General features: G+C 41.5%; 1 protein-coding gene across 2 annotated transcripts in view; it reads left to right on the forward strand.

Moving 5' to 3' along the window:
• The first annotated feature begins 3,323 nt into the window (after positions 1–3,323).
• The window catches only part of erap1b (endoplasmic reticulum aminopeptidase 1b), a 35,501-nt gene continuing 18,707 nt past the window's right edge, over positions 3,324–20,117 (forward strand). Inside the window, exons 1-12 of one of the 2 annotated variants that reach the window (XM_031829629.1) lie at positions 3,324–3,554; positions 3,973–4,358; positions 4,727–4,897; positions 6,120–6,258; positions 7,616–7,750; positions 8,031–8,151; positions 8,347–8,501; positions 15,999–16,112; positions 16,684–16,815; positions 17,122–17,253; positions 17,347–17,430; positions 18,654–18,811. In XM_031829629.1, the coding sequence (XP_031685489.1) occupies positions 4,003–4,358; positions 4,727–4,897; positions 6,120–6,258; positions 7,616–7,750; positions 8,031–8,151; positions 8,347–8,501; positions 15,999–16,112; positions 16,684–16,815; positions 17,122–17,253; positions 17,347–17,430; positions 18,654–18,811 (1,697 nt within the window). In that variant the 5' untranslated portion in view covers positions 3,324–3,554; positions 3,973–4,002. The remainder of the gene's footprint in view (positions 3,555–3,972; positions 4,359–4,726; positions 4,898–6,119; positions 6,259–7,615; positions 7,751–8,030; positions 8,152–8,346; positions 8,502–15,998; positions 16,113–16,683; positions 16,816–17,121; positions 17,254–17,346; positions 17,431–18,653; positions 18,812–20,117) is intronic. The other variant, XR_004210730.1, reaches the window with a different exon arrangement.

Here is a 20,117-nt window from a genome sequence, read left to right on the forward strand (position 1 = left end):
TCTCATTTGCAACTGCGACCTGGCCAAGATAAAGCAAAGAAATTCGACACAAACAACACAGAGTTACACATGGAATAAACAAAACATACAGTCAATAATACAGTAGAACAAAAGAAAACAAAAAGTCTATATACAGTGAGTGCAAATGAGGTAAGTTAAGGAAATAAATAGGCCGTGGTGGCGAAGGAGCGGCAGGGTAGCCTAGTGGTTAGAGCATTGGACTAGTAACGGGAAGGTTGCGAGTTCAAACCCCCGAGCTGACAAGGTACAAATCTGTCGTTCTGCCCCTGAACAGGCAGTTAACCCACTGTTCCTAGGCCGTCATTGAAAATAAGAATTTGTTCTTAACTGACTTGCCTAGTAAAATAAAGGTAAAATAATTATTAAATCAAATCCAATGTATTTATATAGCCCTTTGTACATCAGCTGATATCTCAAAGTGCTGTACAGAAACCCAGCCTAAAACCCCAAACAGCAAGCAATGCAGGTGTAGAAGCACGGTGGCTAGGAAAAACTCCCTAGAAAGGCCAAAACCTAGGAAGAAACCTAGAGAGGAACCAGGCTATGTGGGGTGGCCAGTCCTCTTCTGGCTGTGCCGGGTGGAGATTATAACAGAACATGGCCAAGATGTTCAAATGTTCATAAATGACCAGCATGGTCACATAATAATAATCACAGGCAGAACAGTTGAAAACTGGAGGTGGACTGGGGACAGCAAGGAGCCATGTCAGGTAGTCCTGAGAGAGGCCTGTAATTTTCATCATAGCTACACTTCAACTATGACAGACAAAATGAGAAAAAAAATTAAGAAAATCACATTGTAGGATTTTTTATGAATTTATTTGCAAATTATGGTGGAAAATAAGTATTTGGTCACCTACAAACAAGCAAGATTTCTGGCTCTCACAGACCTGTAACTTCTTTTTTAAGAGGCTCCTCTGTCCTCCACTCATTACCTGTATTAATGGCACCTGTTTTAACTTGTTATCAGTATAAAAGACACCTGTCCACAACCTCAAACAGTCACACTCCAAACTCCACTATGGCCAAGACCAAAGAGCTGTCAAAGGACACCAGAAACAAAATTGTAGACCTGCACCAGGCTGGGAAGACTGAATCTGCAATAGGTAAGCAGCTTGGTTTGAAGAAATCAACTGTGGGAGCAATTATTAGCAAATGGAAGACATACAAGACGACTGATAATCTCCCTCGATCTGGGGCTCCACGCAAGATTTCACCCCGTGGAGTCAAAATGATCACAAGAACGGTGAGCAAAAATCCCAGAACCACACGGGGGGACCTAGTGAATGCCTACCATCAGTAATACACTACGCCGCCAGGGACTCAAATCCTGCAGTGCCAGACGTGTCCCCCTGCTTAAGCCAGTACATGTCCAGGCCCGTCTGAAGTTTGCTAGAGAGCATTTGGATGATCCAGAAGAAGATTGGGAGAATGTCATATGGTCAGATGAAACCAAAATATAACTTTTTGGTAAAAACTGAACTCGTCGTGTTTGGAGGACAAAGAATGCTGAGTTGCATCCAAGGAACACCATACCTACTGTGAAGCATGGGGGTGGAAACATCATGCTTTGGGGCTGTTTTTCTGCAAAGGGAACAGGACGACTGATCTGTGTAAAGGAAAGAATGAATGGGGCCATGTATCGTGAGATTTTGCGTGAAAACCTCCTTCCATCAGCAAGGGCATTGAAGATGAAACGTGGCTGGGTCTTTCAGCATGACAATGATCCCAAACACACCACCCGGGCAACGAAGGAGTGGCTTCGTAAGAAGCATTTTAAGGTCCTGGAGTGGCCTAGCCAGTCTCCAGATCTCAACCGCATAGAAAATCTTTGGAGGGAGTTGAAAGTCCGTGTTGCCCAGCAACAGCCCCAAAACATCACTGCTGTAGAGGAGATCTGCATGGAGGAATGGGCCAAAATACCAGCAACAGTGTGTGAAAACCTTGTGAAGACTTACAGAAAACGTTTGACCTCTGTCATTGCCAACAAAGGGTATATAACAAAGTATTGAGGTAAACTTTTGTTATTGACCACCATAATTTGCAAATAAATTCATAAAAAATCCTACAATGTGATTTTCTGGATTTTTTTCCTCATTTTGTCTGTCATAGTTGAAGTGTACCTATGATGAAAATTACAGGCCTCTCTCATCTTTTTAAGTGGGAGAACATGCACAATTGGTGGCTGACTAAATACTTTTTTGCCCCACTGTATCTGCTGGAGCGCGTGCTACGAGTGGCTGCTGCTATGGTGACCAGTGAGCTGAGATAAGGCGGGGCTTTACCTAACAGAGACTTGTAGATAACCTGTAGCCAGTGGATTTGGAGACGAGTATGAAGCGAGGGCCAACCAACGAGAGCATACAGGTCGCAATGGTGGGTAGTGTATGGAGTTTTGGTGACAAAACAGATGGCACTGTGATAGACTGCATCCAGTTTGTTGAGTAGAGTGTTGGAGGCTATTTTATAGATGACATCGCCGAAGTCGAGGATCGGTAGGATGGTCAGTATTACGAGAGTATGTTTGGCAGCATGAGTGAAGGATGCTTTGTTGTAATATAGGAAGCCGATTCTAGATTTAATTTTGGATTGGAGATGCTTAATGTGAGTCTGTAAGGAGTTTACAGTCTAACCAGACACCCAGGTATTTGTGGTTGTCCACGTATTCTAAGTCAGAGCCGTCCAGAGTAGTGATGCTGGGCGGGCAGGCAGGTACGGGCAGTGATCGATTGAATAGCATGCATTTAGTTTTATTTGCGTTTAAGAGCAGTTGGAGGCCATGGAAGGAGAGTTGTATGGCATTGAAGCTCGTCTGGAGGTTAGTTAACACAGTGTCCAAGGAGGGGCCAGAAGTATACAGAATGGTGTCGCCTGCGTAGAGGTGGATCAGAGAAACACCAGCAGCAAGAGCAACATCATTGATGTATACAGAAAAGAGAGTCGGCTCGAGAATTGAACCCTGTGGCACCCCCATAGAGACTGCCAGAGGACCGGACAACAGTCCCTCCGATTTGACACACTGAACTCTATCAGAGAAGTAGTTGGTAAACCAGGCGAGGCAATCATTTGAGAAACCAAGGCTGTCAATGTCAATGTAGTCATTGCAGAGCATCCATTTCACTGGCAATATCATTTTTGGATTCTGGAAATATTGTGCTCAGGTCAGGTGGTGCTGTTGGACTGGTAGGCTATGCATGGCACTTGTAAAACACTGAAACACGACACTTTTATAAATAAACATGGCTATCTGGTGCACCCTAGTGGCCAATAGTATGCACTATGGGTCAAAACCAAAACAGAGCTGGGTTTATTTGACTTCCTGTATTGAAATGAGCCGTTTGCAAATAATGGTTTGTTGTGGATCCAATCATTATCTCACCTATTTCAATGCTTCTCTTAACATTGTCAGTGTTTAAAGTGATGGGGCATTCATAGTATGAGTCGGGCTGTCATTCAGATTGTCCCAGAATGCAAATCTGTACAGGTCCTTTTTATTTTCACTTTCACAATCAAGTCGGACAGATAACCTGACAGTAAGTACAGTAATGTCTTAAAATGTATCTATCTACAAGTTGACTGTTCGCTGTTTAAATTGTTTAAATGTACGTTTCGCTGTAGCCTAGCTAGCCTAATATTGTGGATGAATAGGCTAATGCAAGGTTTTGTTTTAATGAATAGCACAGGTTTTGAATCTTGAGCTGAAATCGAACGTAACAGTAACTTTTACATTTGCAATGTCATGTCCACGCGTTCCTGTTGAATGTGTTGTACAGCTTTCGAATATGCATTATTGGGCTATTCACTTCAATAGAAATGTTACAGATGGATTGATACATTATTTACTGTGCTACTAGTTGATACAAGGAGTCATACTGTATCAATCAATGCTCCACGTTGCTCCACCATTCGTTTTGCTACAATGTGACCTGACTTAATTTCTTCCATCTGTAGGAAACTGCCGACTTTTTCTCAGGCGTGAGGATGACGACGTTAACTGTCACCATCCTGGTGCTCCTGCTTGTATCCTTTGCCCCATCATTAGCGGCACAGCTTCCAGGAAACCATGATACCAACGACAAGTCTTCCTCACTTCTACCTCCCGTCGCCACTAATGGCCAACCTTTCCCCTGGGTCCACATGAGACTTCCTGAAACTGTCTCTCCAATCCACTATGACCTCCTCGTCCACCCTAACCTGACCAGCCTAGACTTCACCGGAGCGGTGCAGATTCAACTCCAGGTCTTCGAGGACACCTCTACCATCATCCTCCACAGCAAGGAACTCCAGATAGCTAAAGCTGAGCTCTTGGCACCAGAAGGTCCAGGGTCACTGCCAGTGTATGATCGGATCCCTTCTTTTTCTACAAGTGTTGGAGTCAAATTACATTTAAATTCCAGGCAATTCAGGACCTACACTGAAATTCCAATGATCTTCAATGCTTTTCAAGGAGGACATTTTGGAATTGAAATTGGAATATGGGTTGACTTTCCGAATTGACTGGAATTCAAATGAACTTGAACCCAACCCTGGTTGTCTTGTGTATTTCTATTGATACTGATGTCTGTATCTGTGTTGATGGTAATTGGATTCATTGTTGATGTGGATGTGATTGTCAGTGCTTCTATGTAGCTACAACACCAATATAAAATTCCTAGTAATATTTGTTGCATGGTAATAAGGTTTTCTTATTCTGATTTTTTTCAAGGCCTCTGCAGGTGTTGGAGTACCCAGCCTTCCACCAGCTAGCTCTGATGTCTGATGTGCTGCTGGTCAGAGGTGGGATGTACAAGGTTCGTCTGGAGTTCTCTGCCAACCTGTCTGACAGTTTCCACGGTTTCTACAAGAGCTCCTATCGCACAACCACGGGAGAGGTCAGGTAAGAATACGAACCATCAGGATTGGCCCTGGGCTGGATAGGTGGTCACCTAGAGCACTGAAAACACACGTCAATCATTCTACAGTGCATTCCAAAAGAATATGCAGTGAAAGTGACCAACCACTTAGAGTGATCAAATCGTCCATAGGCAGTGATGTAGTCACGTCACTAAACCTCGAGTCACGAGTCCCAAGTCCTTATTGTTCAAGTTCGAGTCACGAATCGAGTCACGAGTCCCAAGTCCTTATTGTTCAAGTTTGAGTCACGAATCGAGTCACGAGTCCCAAGTCCTTATTGTTCAAGTTCGAGTCACGAATCGAGTCACGAGTCCCAAGTCCTTATTGTTCAAGTTCGAGTCACGAGTCCCAAGTCCTTATTATTCAAGTTCGAGTCACGAATCGAGTCACGAGTCCCAAGTCCTTATTGTTCAAGTTCGAGTCACGAACCTAGAGTCACGAGTCCCAAGTCCTTATTGTTCAAGTTCGAGTCACGAATCGAGTCACAAGTCCTTATTGTTCAAGTTCGAGTCACGAACCTAGAGTCACGAGTCCCATGTCCTTATTGTTCAAGTTCGAGTCACAAACCTAGAGTCACGAGTCCTATGTCCTTATTGTTCAAGTTCGAGTCACGAACCTAGAGTCACGAGTCCCAAGTCCTTATTGTTCAAGTTCGAGTCACGAATCGAGTCACGAGTCCCTTGGTAGTGCCAAAAGTAGCTGTACAACCATTTTTTAAGTCAAAAATGTAATTCCAGTGTTGCACATTGGTAAGGCTAAATAGATAATACCTCTATCTAACATTTGCTGCTGTAACAGTATAACTTTAGACCGTCCCCTCGCCTATACCCGGGCGCGAACCAGGGACCCTCTGCACACATCAACAACAGTCACCCACGAAGCATCGTTACCCATCGCTCCACAAAAGTTCTCAGAGCAAGTGATGTCTCCGATTGAAACGCTATTTAGCGCGAACACCGCTAACTAGCTAGCCATTTCACATCCGTTACACTGCTGTAGATCGTATGTTGAATTATGCAAAATATATAGATATTCTGACAACAGTCACAACTGGTCACGGGTCAGGAAAGTCTGAGTCCTTGAATCGAGTATTACAACACTGCTGAAAGGTGTGCCACTATAATGAATTACTCAATCATAAACTTTACATTCATTTGTATATCTTAATTGTAAACAACACTTTTTTCCCTCCTCTGTCCTGTTAGATTTATGGCGTCCACTCAGTTTGAAGCGACCAGTGCCCGAGCAGCCTTCCCCTGTTTCGATGAGCCGGCGTTCAAAGCCAATTTCACCATCCAGATACGACGGGAGTCACGCCACATCGCCCTCTCCAACATGCCCAAGGTACCCTGGGAAACACCACAGGCTGCATCTCAATAGTCTCAAGTGTCTTTCTCTCCTAGTCACCATTCCTTCACTTGATATTGAAAAGATTTATTAACAGATCTAATAACAGGTGATCTATAACAGATCTATTAACAGGTGATATGACTGATCTATTAACAGGTGATATATGACTGATCTATTAACAGGTGATATATAACAGATCTATTAACAGGTGATATATAACAGATCTATTAACAGGTGATATGACTGATCTATTAACAGGTGATATATAACAGATCTATTAACAGGTGATATATGACTGATCTATTAACAGGTGATATATAACAGATCTATTAACAGGTGATATGACTGATCTATTAACAGGTGATATATGACAGATCTATTAACAGGTGATATATGACAGATCTATTAACAGGTGATATATAACAGATCTATTAACAGGTGATATTTAACAGATCTATTAACAGGTGATATATGACTGATCTATTAACAGGTGATATATGACTGATCTATTAACAGGTGATATATAACAGATCTATTAACATGTGATATTTAACAGATCTATTAACAGGTGATATATGACTGATCTATTAACAGGTGATATATAACAGATCTATTAACAGGTGATATATGACTGATCTATTAACAGGTGATATATAACAGATCTATTAACAGGTGATATATGACAGATCTATTAACAGGTGATATATGACTGATCTATTAACAGGTGATATATGACTGATCTATTAACAGGTGATATATGACAGATCTATTAACAGGTGATATATGACTGATCTATTAACAGGTGATATATAACAGATCTATTAACAGGTGATATATGACTGATCTATTAACAGGTGATATGACTGATATATTAACAGGTGATATATGACTGATATATTAACAGGTGATATATGACTGATATATTAACAGGTGATATGACTGATATATTAACAGGTGATATGACTGATATATTAACAGGTGATATATGACTGATCTATTAACAGGTGATATTTAACAGATCTATTAACAGGTGATATATAACAGATCTATTAACAGGTGATATATGACAGATCTATTAACAGGTGATATGACTGATCTATTAACAGGTGATATATAACAGATCTATTAACAGGTGATATGACTGATCTATTAACAGGTGATAAACGGGGCAGATGAACGCAAAAAAATTATATCCATTTAAGCATTTTCACCATGTCGCTTTCATCTGTCAAGCCCCTTTATGAGCAAAGAGTTCTGAAACATCCCAAAGTACCTGTTTCTCCACACCGTTTGAATTCCAGGGAGAGGCAGGTGTCATAATGAACATATCCTCTACCTCTTCCCTCCACAGGTAAAGACAGTAGAGTTACCAGGTGGCGTGCTGGAGGACCACTTTGACACCAGCGTTAGGATGAGCACCTACCTGGTGGCCTTCATCGTCTCTGACTTCCAGTCTGTCAGCAAGACCACCAGTCACGGAGTCAAGGTGAGCAGGAAGTCCTCTCATTGGTCAGAATGAAAGGGTAGCTTAAGATGCCCAACCTGCAAATAGAAATTAAGTGCATTGAATAACTTTCACGTGGAAAAGGGAGTTGTACCCTGTCTTGTTGATCAGGTTCTATCTGAAACCTTGTGCTACTTCTTTGTTTCACTGACTATGACTAGTTTATACATACACATCATTATAGCTCCCTAGTCCCTGCTGTGTGGAAGTGCTCAACAACATATTTATATGATTGACCTCTTCCTCTGTATTGTCCTATCAGATCTCAGTCTATGCTGTACCAGACAAGATCAACCAGACAGACTTTGCCCTGAATGCTGCAGTCAGACTGTTGGACTTCTACGATGACTACTTTGACATCCCATATCCTCTACCCAAACAGGGTGAGTAGAACACAATGCACATACACTACGCCGCACCACACATAGACTTACTGGGGTGCATTCGGTAGCAGGAGGTGGCACTAGCTGACAGTTTATGCTAATGTAGGTCTATGTTTAATAATGGTTTATACACATTTTTGTAAGTAGACCTTTAAATAAAGCATTTCCTGATGTATTCCTATGTGTTCCTCCCAGACCTGGCAGCTATCCCAGACTTCCAGTCGGGTGCAATGGAGAACTGGGGTCTGACCACATACCGAGAGGCTGGGCTGCTCTTTGACCCCAACAAGAGCTCCGCCTCTGACAAGCTAGGCATCACCATGGTGATCGCACATGAGCTGGCACACCAGGTAAGTGGGACTAACCTCTGTTGGTTCATCAATCAGATGCTTTGTCAGAATATACAATACCTTCAGACAGTATTCCACATTTTGTTATGTTACAACCTGAATTCAAAACTGACAAAATATTTGTTTTTCTGGCCTATCTACACAATACCCCAAAAATGACAAAGTATTTTTTTCTGGCCTATCTACACAATACCCCAAAAATGACAAAGTATGTTTTTCTGGCCTATCTACACAATACCCCAAAAATGACAAAGTATTTTTTTCTGGCCTATCTACACAATACCCCAAAAATGACAAAGTATTTGTTTTTCTGGCCTATCTACACAATACCCCAAAAATGACAAAGTATGTTTTTCTGGCCTATCTACACAATACCCCAAAACTGACAAAATATTTGTTTTCCTGGCCTATCTACACAATACCCCAAAACTGACAAAATATTTGTTTTCCTGGCCTATCTACACAATACCCCAAAAATGACAAAATATTTGTTTTTCTGGCCTATCTACACAATACCCCAAAACTGACAAAATATTTGTTTTTCTGGCCTATCTACACAATACCCCAAAAATGACAAAATATGAGTTTTTCTGGCCTATCTACACAATACCCCAAAACTGACAAAATATTTGTTTTCCTGGCCTATCTACACAATACCCCAAAACTGACAAAATATTTGTTTTTCTGGCCTATCTACACAATACCCCAAAACTGTCAAAATATTTGTTTTCCTGGCCTATCTACACAATACCCCAAAACTGACAAAATATTTGTTTTCCTGGCCTATCTACACAATACCCCAAAACTGACAAAATATTTGTTTTCCTGGCCTATCTACACAATACCCCAAAACTGACAAAATATTTGTTTTTCTGGCCTATCTACACAATACCCCAAAACTGACAAAATATTTGTTTTCCTGGCCTATCTACACAATACCCCAAAAATGACAAAATATTTGTTTTTCTGGCCTATCTACACAATACCCCAAAAATGACAAAATATTTGTTTTTCTGGCCTATCTACACAATACCCCAAAACTGACAAAATATTTGTTTTTCTGGCCTATCTACACAATACCCCAAAACTGACAAAATATTTGTTTTTCTGGCCTATCTACACAATACCCCAAAAATGACAAAATATTTGTTTTCCTGGCCTATCTACACAATACCCCAAAACTGACAAAGTGAAAACAAGTTTTTAGAAATGTTTGCACATTTCTTGAAAATTAAATTAGTGCTGGGCGATATGGCCAAAATATCATATCACAGTATTAGTTTTAATGTATGATGGGTATTTTACAGTATTTTATGGGTTTTGAATAATACAAGTCCTAAATGTGCTTCCTCAGTAAGTTGTGAGTGACCCTAGGGTGGCAACACATAGACTCTAAGTGATTTCAATGGGCCTCTCCTCATTTTCATTGTTTTATACTGTTCAATTCAACTTAACCAAAAATACTTTTTTTTACATTTTCTTCCATTTCCAGCACTCATTTGAGATCATTTCCATGCTGCCACGTAGGGCTGCACGATATGGACAAATGTTAACCAAATGTTGCAATTGCGATTTGACTTGCGATTTAGATCAAAACACTTGGTTATAGTTAGAAGATAGTGGGCACATTGAATACAATGTTGTTTGCCATGACAACAAATTGAAAATGCCAGGGAGGAGTTATTGTGACAGAATAGGAACCAAAGTGTTGGTCAGTGTTTCCTAGGGGACCCTATAATGTTTGGCTACATTAACCCACTAGAGTCGATTGACGCACAGGTGTGTCAATCTAAGTTACATAACAAAAACATTCCATCAAAATCAGTCAGCTTAAGCTACTTTTGCATTGGATACATCTCAATACATCACATCCACCGGCATCACACTTCTGCATCTTCAGTGGAAGGTGGGAGAGCTAAGAGCGGTGAGACATCTGCAGTGGAAGGTGGGAGAGCTAAGAGCGGTGAGACATCTGCAGTGGAAGGTGGGAGAGCTAAGAGCGGTGAGACATCTGCGGTGGAAGGTGGGAGAGATAAGAGCAGTGAGACATCTGCAGTGGAAGGTGGGAGAGCTAAGAGCGGTGAGACATCTGTGGTGGAAGGTGGGAGAGCTAAGAGCGGTGAGACATTGCAGTGAAAGGTGGGAGAGCTAAGAGCGGTGAGACATCTGCAGTGGAAGGTGGGAGAGCTAAGAGCGGTGAGACATCTGCAGTGGAAGGTGGGAGAGCTAAGAGCGGTGAGACATCTGCAGTGGAAGGTGGGAGAGCTAAGAGCGGTGAGACATCTGCAGTGGAAGGTGGGAGAGCTAAGAGCGGTGAGACATCTGCAGTGGAAGGTGGGAGAGCTAAGAGCAGTGAGACATCTGCAGTGGAAGGTGGGAGAGCTAAGAGCGGTGAGACATCTGCGGTGGAAGGTGGGAGAGCTAAGAGCGGTGTTTGTCAGACCATGAGACATTCCGGAAATCGGTCTTCACACGTAAACTTCTGTAGCGTCTGAATGGTTTGACCTACAAACTATAATGACAACTTTATGGGAAGGGGAGACTCGAGGGTGTTCTCCGTTTTGCTTTATGACCCCTTGTCTGAAGTTAACTAGTACTGGTTTTTAAAAAATGAATGGAGGTATGAAGGGATTTTTGTGCCTACCCCAAAAAAAGGGGTTAAAATAATATATATATATATATATATCAGTACCATATATATATATACACACAGTACCAGTCAAAGTTTGGACAAACTTACTCATTCCAGGGTTTTTCTTTATTTTTACTATGTTCTACATTGTAGAATAATAGTGAAGACATCAAAACTATGAAATGACACATATGGAATCATGTAGTAACCAAAAAAGTGTTCAATCAAAATATATGTTATATTTTATATTCTTCAAAGTAGCCACACTTTGCCTTGATGACAGCTTTGCACACTCTTGGCGTTCTCTCAACCAGCTTCATGAGGTAGTCACCTGGAATGCATTTCAATTAACAGGTCTGCCTTGTTAAAAGGTAATTTGTTGAATTTATTATCTTAATGCGTTTGAACCAATCAGTAGTGTTGTGACAAGATAGCGGTGGTATACAGAAGATAGTCCTATTTGGTAAAAGACCAAGTCCATATTATGGTAAGAACAGCTCAAATAAGCAAAGAGAAATGACAGTCCATCATTACTTTCAGACATGAAGGTCAGTCAATGAGGAAAATTTGAACAACAGTCGCAAAAACCATTGTGCACCATGATGAAACTGGCTCTCATGAGGACTGCCACAGGAAAGGAAGACCCAGAGTTACCTCTGCTGAAGAGGATAAGTGCATTAGAGTTAACTGCACCTCAGAAATTGCAGCCCAAATAAATGCTTCGCAGAGTTCAAGTAACAGACACATCTCAACATCAACTGTTCAGAGGAGATTGCGTGAATCAGGCCTTCATGGTCGAATTGCTGCAAAGAAACCACTACTAAAGGACACCAATAAGAAGAAGAGACTTGCTTGGGCCAAGAAACATGAGCTAATGACATTAAACAAGCGATGGTTATTAGACCGGTGGAAATCTGTTCTTTGGTCTGAAGAGTCAAAATTTGAGATATTTGGTTCCAACCGCCGTGTCTTTTGTGAGACGCAGAGCAGGTGAACGGATGATCTCTGCATGTGTGGTTCACACCGTGAAGCATGGAGGAGGAGGTGTGATGTGTGGGGGTGCTTTGTTGGTGACACTGTCTGTGATTTATTTCGATTTCAAGGCACGCTTAACCAGCATGACTACCACAGCATTCTGTAGCGATACGCAAATAAAGACAACCCTTGAATGTGTAGGTGTGTCCAAACTTTTGACTGGTACTGTATGTATAATAATAAGCTATTTCCTGTTTTGTTTTTTACAAGTATATCTCCTAGATTAAGGACAGACACTTCAAAGCCTTGTTTGTCATTATTTATTTTTAGACTGTTCTTTTTGCCTTGTATGAATGTGTTATTCAATGTATTTCTTTCGGGTTCAACTGTAAAGGCCGAGATCAATATTTGATCAAATAATTTTGGTATATATATATTTTTTTTATACCTAAAGGAGTCCTAAACTTCAAAATCAAATAGCTAAATGATCCATAGTATTATCATCTTAAAACAATTCCACATGTCAGCTTAGCACCTCCCCAATGTCTTAGACTCTAAACAATTAAATGTTTTCTCTTAGCTACTTCATGTAGCATTTTCATGCTTCACCTATTCTTCTTTACTTACAAGATACTGTTTGCACAAACAACATGCTGATTTTGGCCTACACCATCACTGATATCAGGCTGTATTAGCTAGCTACGTTTGTTCTGACTCAGTACATTTATTAGCTAGCTAGCCAGCTAACTAGTGATTAGCATTCGCTGCTAACACGACTTAACCACAACTTGCTAAGAAAAGACAAACTAGCTGTTTGCAGATGTAAGAAACACAAACTAATAGTGTAATTATAGAACGCTTGTGGATTTATATTAAGAAGCATGAAGAAGCATGTGGAAACGGCGTCGTAGTCATCAACATTGTTGCATGTGCTTCATTGACCATGCGGACTGAACTCAAGTGTATTGTGGTCGAGCAATGACAAATGCGCTCCTTGAGTGACGGGATGGGACTAGGTCTGTGTGGAAAGCAGCATGGAGAGAGAGAGAGAGCAGAGAGAGATGACACACGTAGCGGAGTAAACTATGCAAGTAGATGTTACACAAAGCGTATCACATTTAACAAACCAAACATTAAAATACCGTTATAGAAAGTAAAGTAAAAACTCAAACTGGTCCGTACATCAATACTGGTGTTTCGTCAAATACGGTGTACCGCCCAGCCCAAAATGAAATACAGAAATATCTCATTTACATAAGTATTCACACCCTGAGTCAATATGTGTTAGAATCACCTTTGGCAGCGATTACAGCTGTGTGTCTTTCTGGGTAAGTCTCTTAATCTTAAGAGCAAAATTCTTCAAGCTCTGTCAAATTGGTTGTTGATCAGTGCTAGACATCTCTTTATAAGTCTTGCCATAGAGTTATGGCGTTTCAAGCAGATTTAAGTCAAAACTGTAACTCGGCCACTCAGAAACATTCCCTCTCTTCTTGGTAATCAACTCCAGTGTAGATTTGGCCTTGTGTTTAAGTTATTGTCCTGCTGAAAAGTGAATTCATCTCCTAGTGTCTGGTGGAAAGCAGACTGAACCAGGTTTTCCTCTAGGATTTTTCCTGTGTTTAGCTCCATTCCAATTCTTTTTTATCCTGAAACTCCTCAATCCATAACGATTACAAGCATACCCATAACATGATGCAGCCACCACTATGCTTGAAAATATGGAGGGTGGTACTCAGCACCGTTGTTGTATTAGATTTTCCCCGAACATAAAACCTTTGTAATTGAGGACTAAAAGTGAATTGCTTTGCCACATTTTTTGCAGTTTTACTTTAGTGCCTTGTTGCAAACAGGATGCATGTTTTGTTATATTTATATTCAGTACAGGCTTTCTTCCTTTCTGTTCATCCATCCTCAGTTTTCTCATATCACAGCCAATTTAACTCTGTAACTATTTTAAAGTTACCATAGGATTCATGGTGAAATCCCTGAGCAGTTTCCTTCCTCTCCGGCAACTGAGTTAGGAAGGACGCCGGTATCTTTGTAGTGACTGGGTGTATTGATACACCATCCAAAGTGTAATTAATAACATCAACATGCTCAAAGGAAGATTCTATTGGTATTCTACCAATAGGCATTGGAAAACCTTCCTGTTCTTTGTGGTGGAATCTGTGTTTGAAATTCAATTCTTGACTGAGGAGCCTTACAGATAATTGTATGTTTGGGGTACAGAGATGAGGTAGTCATTAAAAAATCGTGTTAAACACTATTATTGCAGACAAAGTGAGTCCATGCAACTTATTATGTGACTTGTTAACTTATTTAGGCTTGCCATAACAAAGGGGTTGAATACTTATTGACTCAATACATTTCAGCTTTTCATTTTTCAAATTTTTTAATTTGTAAACATTTATCAAAATACTTCAACATTATGGGGAATTGTGGGTAGGCCAGTGACCAACACATCGAAATGAAACCCATTTTAAATTCAGGCTGTAACACAATTTGTTTTGTTGTTGAAAATGTCAACGGGTGTGAATACTTTCTGAAGGCACATGGTATATTCCCTGTTATAAACTGGGTGGTTCGAGCCCTGAATGCTGATTGGCTAACATCAGACCGTATAACATGGGGTATGACAAAACATGTATTTAACTGGGTGGTTCGAGCCCTGAATGCTGATTGGCTGACATCAGACCGTATAACATGGGGTATGACAAAACATGTATTTAACTGGGTGGTTGGAGCCCTGAATGCTGATTGGCTAACATCAGACCGTATAACATGGGGTATGACAAAACATGTATTTAACTGGGTGGTTCGAGCCCTGAATGCTGATTGGCTAACATCAGACCGTATAACACGGGGTATGACAAAACATGTATTTAACTGGGTGGTTCGAGCCCTGAATGCTGATTGGCTGACATCAGACCGTATAACATGGGTATGACAAAACATGTATTTAACTGGGTGGTTCGAGCCCTGAATGCTGATTGGCTGACATCAGACCGTATAACATGGGGTATGACAAAACATGTATTTAACTGGGTGGTTCGAGCCCTGAATGCTGATTGGCTGACATCAGACCGTATAACATGGGTATGACAAAACATGTATTTAACTGGGTGGTTCGAGCCCTGAATGCTGATTGGCTGACATCAGACCGTATAACATGGGTATGACAAAACATGTATTTAACTGCTCTATTTACGTTAGTAACCAGTTTATAAGGCACCTCGGGGGTTTGTGGTATATGGCCAATATACCACGGCTCAGGGCTGTATCCAGGCACTCCGTGTTGCGTTGTGCTTAAGAACAGCCCTTAGTCGTGGTATATTGGCCATATACCACACCCCCTCAGGCCTTATTGATTAATTATTAGCTTGTTTCTGTGCTCTAATATGAAGTGTTACCAGTGTTCTAGTAGTTTTGGGTAATGCACTACATTTCCTGGGAGATTTCTTTATGTTTTTTACCTAGTGTTTCGGTAACCTAGTGACTATCTTGTCCTAACCCTGTCTCTACTCCTGTTGTTCTAGTGGGTTGGTAACCTAGTGACTATCTTGTCCTAACCCTGTCTCTACTCCTGTTGGTCTAGTGGGTTGGTAACCTAGTGACTATCTTGTCCTAACCCTGTCTCTACTCCTGTTGGTCTAGTGAGCTGGTAACCTAGTGACTATCTTGTCCTAACCCTGTCTCGACTCCTGTTGGTCTAGTGGGTTGGTAACCTAGTGACTATCTTGTCCTAACCCTGTCTCTACTCCTGTTGGTCTAGTGGGTTGGTAACCTAGTGACTATCTTGTCCTAACCCTGTCTCTACTCCTGCTGGTCTAGTGAGTTGGTAACCTAGTGACTATCTTGTCCTAACCCTGTCTCTACTCCTGTTGGTCCAGTGGTTCGGTAACCTAGTAACCATGCAGTGGTGGAATGACCTGTGGCTCAACGAGGGCTTTGCAAAGTTCATGGAGTTTGTGTCAGTTAACATCACCAATCCTGAGCTGCAAGTGGTAAGCCTCTGTTTGGTTTTTAATATTCATTTTCTGTATTTCTTTTGTTGATTTAGTATGGAATGAAAGAGTATAGTAGAGAGTTTGTATAGAAACGTACCTGAACAAATACTGAGCTAGTTGATAGGCAGGCTGCTGGATGTATGTGTAGGGAAATCAGGGTTGTTGTGATATCACTAACTGACAAAGGACTTCTCTCTCTTTCTGTTTTATCTCTCTGTCTCTCTCTGTTTTCTCTCTCTCTTTCTCTCTCTCTTTCTGTTTTCTCTCTTTCTCTCTCTCTTTCTGTTTTCTCTCTCTCTTTCTCTCTCTCTCTTTCTGTTTTCTCTCCATCTCTCTCTCTCTCTTTCTGTTTTCTCTCTCTCTTTCTCTCTCTCTCTTTCTGTTTTCTCTCTATCTCTCTCTCTTTCTGTTTTCTCTCTCTCATTCTCTCTCTCTTTCTGTTTTCTCTCTCTCTCTCTCTCTTTCTGTTTTCTCTCTCTTTCTGTTTTCTCTCTCTCTTTCTGTTTTCTCTCTCTCTCTCTCTCTCTCTCTCTCTCTCTCTCCCTTCCTCCCTTCCCCTCCCCCTCAGAATGACTTCTTCCTAGGGAAGTGTTTTGAGGCGATGGAGGTGGATTCATTAAGCTCCTCCCACCCCGTTTCCAGCCAGGTGGACACTCCTACTCAGATCCAGGAGATGTTTGACGATGTCTCCTACGATAAGGTTAGACTCCCATCCAATCAATCAATCAATCAATCAACAAAGGTCTGACTCCTGTCCAGTCTATTCACTTCATGCTGACTATCCGTCAGACCTAGTTTCAAATACTTCACTGAAATGGAACCAATAGAAGAGCCCCAAAAGTGCAAACCCCCTTCACCTGAAACTCTAGACATGCTAAAACAAACACTCAAAATACTAGAAAGATTTAAAATATGATTTGAACATAGGTTTGCTATCTCTTCTGAAAGTACTCCAGTCTAGTCAGTGAGTTGATTTCTGTGAATTCATGTGTTATTGTTTTTCCAGGGGGCGTGTATTCTGAACATGCTGAGAGACTTCCTGACCCCAGAGGCGTTTAAGATTGGTATTGTCCGTTACCTCAGACGGTACAGCTATCAGAACACTGTCAACAGCCATCTGTGGGAGAGCCTCACTAACGTGAGTGTGTATACAGCTACCTGAGCTTCATACCCTTTTCACACTACTGAGTCGAACCCAACCAAGCCAATAATGTGTGTGTCTTAATAACAGATCTGCCAGTCAGATGATCTGGATGAGGGCAGACTGAAAGACGATGGGTTCTGTTCTCAGGAAAAGGCCCAGTCTGGAGCTCCTGTAAGTCACAACACACCAGCAAACCCCTCCTACACACTGTTACAGTCAACACACTGTAACTGTCAACACACTGTAACAGTATACCCTAACAGTCAACACACTGTAACAGTACACACTGTCACAGTCAACACACTGTAACTGACAACACACTGTCACAGTCAACACACTGTCACAGTCAACCCACTGTCACTGTCAACCCACTGTAACTGTCAACACACTGTAACAGTATACCCTAACAGTCAACACACAGTAACAGGACACACTGTCACAGTCAACACACTGTAACTGTCAACACACTGTAACAGTATACCCTAACAGTCAACACACTGTAACAGTACACACTGTCACAGTCAACACACTGTAACTGACAACACACTGTCACAGTCAACACACTGTCACAGTCAACCCACTGTCACTGTCAACCCACTGTAACTGTCAACACACTGTAACAGTATACCCTAACAGTCAACACACAGTAACAGTACACACTGTCACAGTCAACACACTGTAACTGACAACACACGAACAGTCAACACAATGTAACAGTCAACACACTGTAACAGTACACACTGTCACAGTAGTGTGTAACAGTACACACCAACAGTCAACACAATGGAACAGTCAACACACTGTAACAGTACACACTAACAGTCAACACAATGTAACAGTCAACACACTGTAACAGTACACACTAACAGTCAACACACTTAACAGTCAACACACATTATCAGTCAACACACTACAACAGTCAACACACTGTAACAGTTAATGTCTTGTGGTGTTCATGTCCTGTGGGGTAATGTATCCTGTCCTGTGTCCTTCCTGGCTTGCTGTAGAAGTGGTACTCAGGTGTCTGAGCGTGTGTGTTTGTGTTGTAGAAGTGGTACTCAGGTGACTGTGTCTGTGCGTGTGTGTTCGTGTAGAAGTGGTACTCAGGTGACTGTGTCTGTGCGTGTGTGTTGTAGAAGTGGTACTCGGGTGTCTGTGCGTGTGTGTTTGTGTTGTAGAAGTGGTACTCAGGTGACTGTGTCTGTGTGTTTGTGTTGTAGAAGTGGTACTCAGGTGTCTGTGTCTGAGCGTGTGTGTTTGTGTTGTAGAAGTGGTACTCAGGTGACTGTGTCTGTGTGTTTGTGTTGTAGAAGTGGTACTCAGGTGACTGTGTCTGTGTGTTTGTGTTGTAGAAGTGGTACTCAGGTGACTGTGTCTGTGTGTTTGTGTTGTAGAAGTGGTACTCAGGTGATCAGCTGGATGTGAGGGCCATCATGGACACGTGGACGCTGCAGGAGGGGTTTCCCCTGGTCACTGTAGAGGTCAGGGGTCGCCAGGTCAGACTCAGCCAGGAGAGATACCTCAAGACCGACGATCCCTCACAGACACACGGGTAAGATAATTCCCACTCCTTTCCCATTTTCTGGTTTGATTGAACAGATGTCAGTGAGAGAGAATGTGTCAGAGGGCAGTGAGAGAGAGAATGTGTCAGATGTCAGTGAGAGAGAGAATGTGTCAGATGTCAGTGAGAGAGAGAATGTGTCAGATGTCAGTGAGAGAGAGAATGTGTCAGATGTCAGTGAGAACATAACCAACAAAAACGGGTCACAACTCCTGCAGCTCTGTCGCACGCTGGGTATGTACATAGTCAACGGTAGGCTTCGAGGGGACTCCTATGGTAGGTACACCTATAGCTCATCTCTTGGCAGTAGTACTGTAGACTACTTTATCACTGACCTCAACCCAGAGTCTCTCAGAGCGTTCACAGTCAGCCCACTGACACCCCTATCAGACCACAGCAAAATCACAGTCTACTTAAACAGAGCAATACTCAATCATGAGGCATCAAAGCCAAAGGAACTGAGTAACATTAAGAAATGCTATAGATGGAAGGAATGCAGTTTGGAAACCTACCAAAAAACAATTAGGCAACAACAAATTCAATCCCTCTTAGACAATTTCCTGGGTAAAACGTTCCACTGTAATAGTGAAGGTGTAAACTTGGCAGTAGAAAATCTTAACAGTATATTTGACCTCTCAGCTTCCCTATCAAATCTAAAAATCTCAAATAGAAAACCGAAGAAAATGAACAATAATGACAAATGGTTTGATGAAGAATGCAAAAATCTAAGAAAGAAATTGAGAAACCTGTCCAACCAAAAACATAGAGACCCGGAAAACCTGAGTCTACGCCTTCACTATGGTGAATCACTAAAACAATACAGAAATACACTACGGAAAAAGAAGGAACAGCATGTCAGAAATCAGCTCAATGCAATTGAAGAATCCATAGACTCTAACCACTTCTGGGAAAATTGGAAAACACTAAACAAACAACAACACGAAGAATTATCTATCCAAAATGGAGATGTATGGGTAAACCACTTCTCCAATCTTTTTGGCTCTATAACAAAGAATAAAGAGCAAAAACATATACATGATCAAACACAGATCTTAGAATCAACTATTAAAGACTACCAGAACCCACTGGATTCTCCAATTACATTGAAAGAGTTACAGGACAAAATAAAAACCCTCCAACCCAAAAAGGCCTGTGGTGTTGATGGTATCCTCAATGAAATGATCAAATATACAGACAACAAATTCCAATTGGCTATACTAAAACTCTTTAACATCATACTTAGCTCTGGCATCTTCCCCAATATTTGGAACCAAGGACTGATCACCCCAATCCACAA

This window comes from Oncorhynchus kisutch, linkage group LG8 (genome assembly GCF_002021735.2).
Source record: "Oncorhynchus kisutch isolate 150728-3 linkage group LG8, Okis_V2, whole genome shotgun sequence".
Taxonomy (NCBI): domain Eukaryota; kingdom Metazoa; phylum Chordata; class Actinopteri; order Salmoniformes; family Salmonidae; genus Oncorhynchus; species Oncorhynchus kisutch.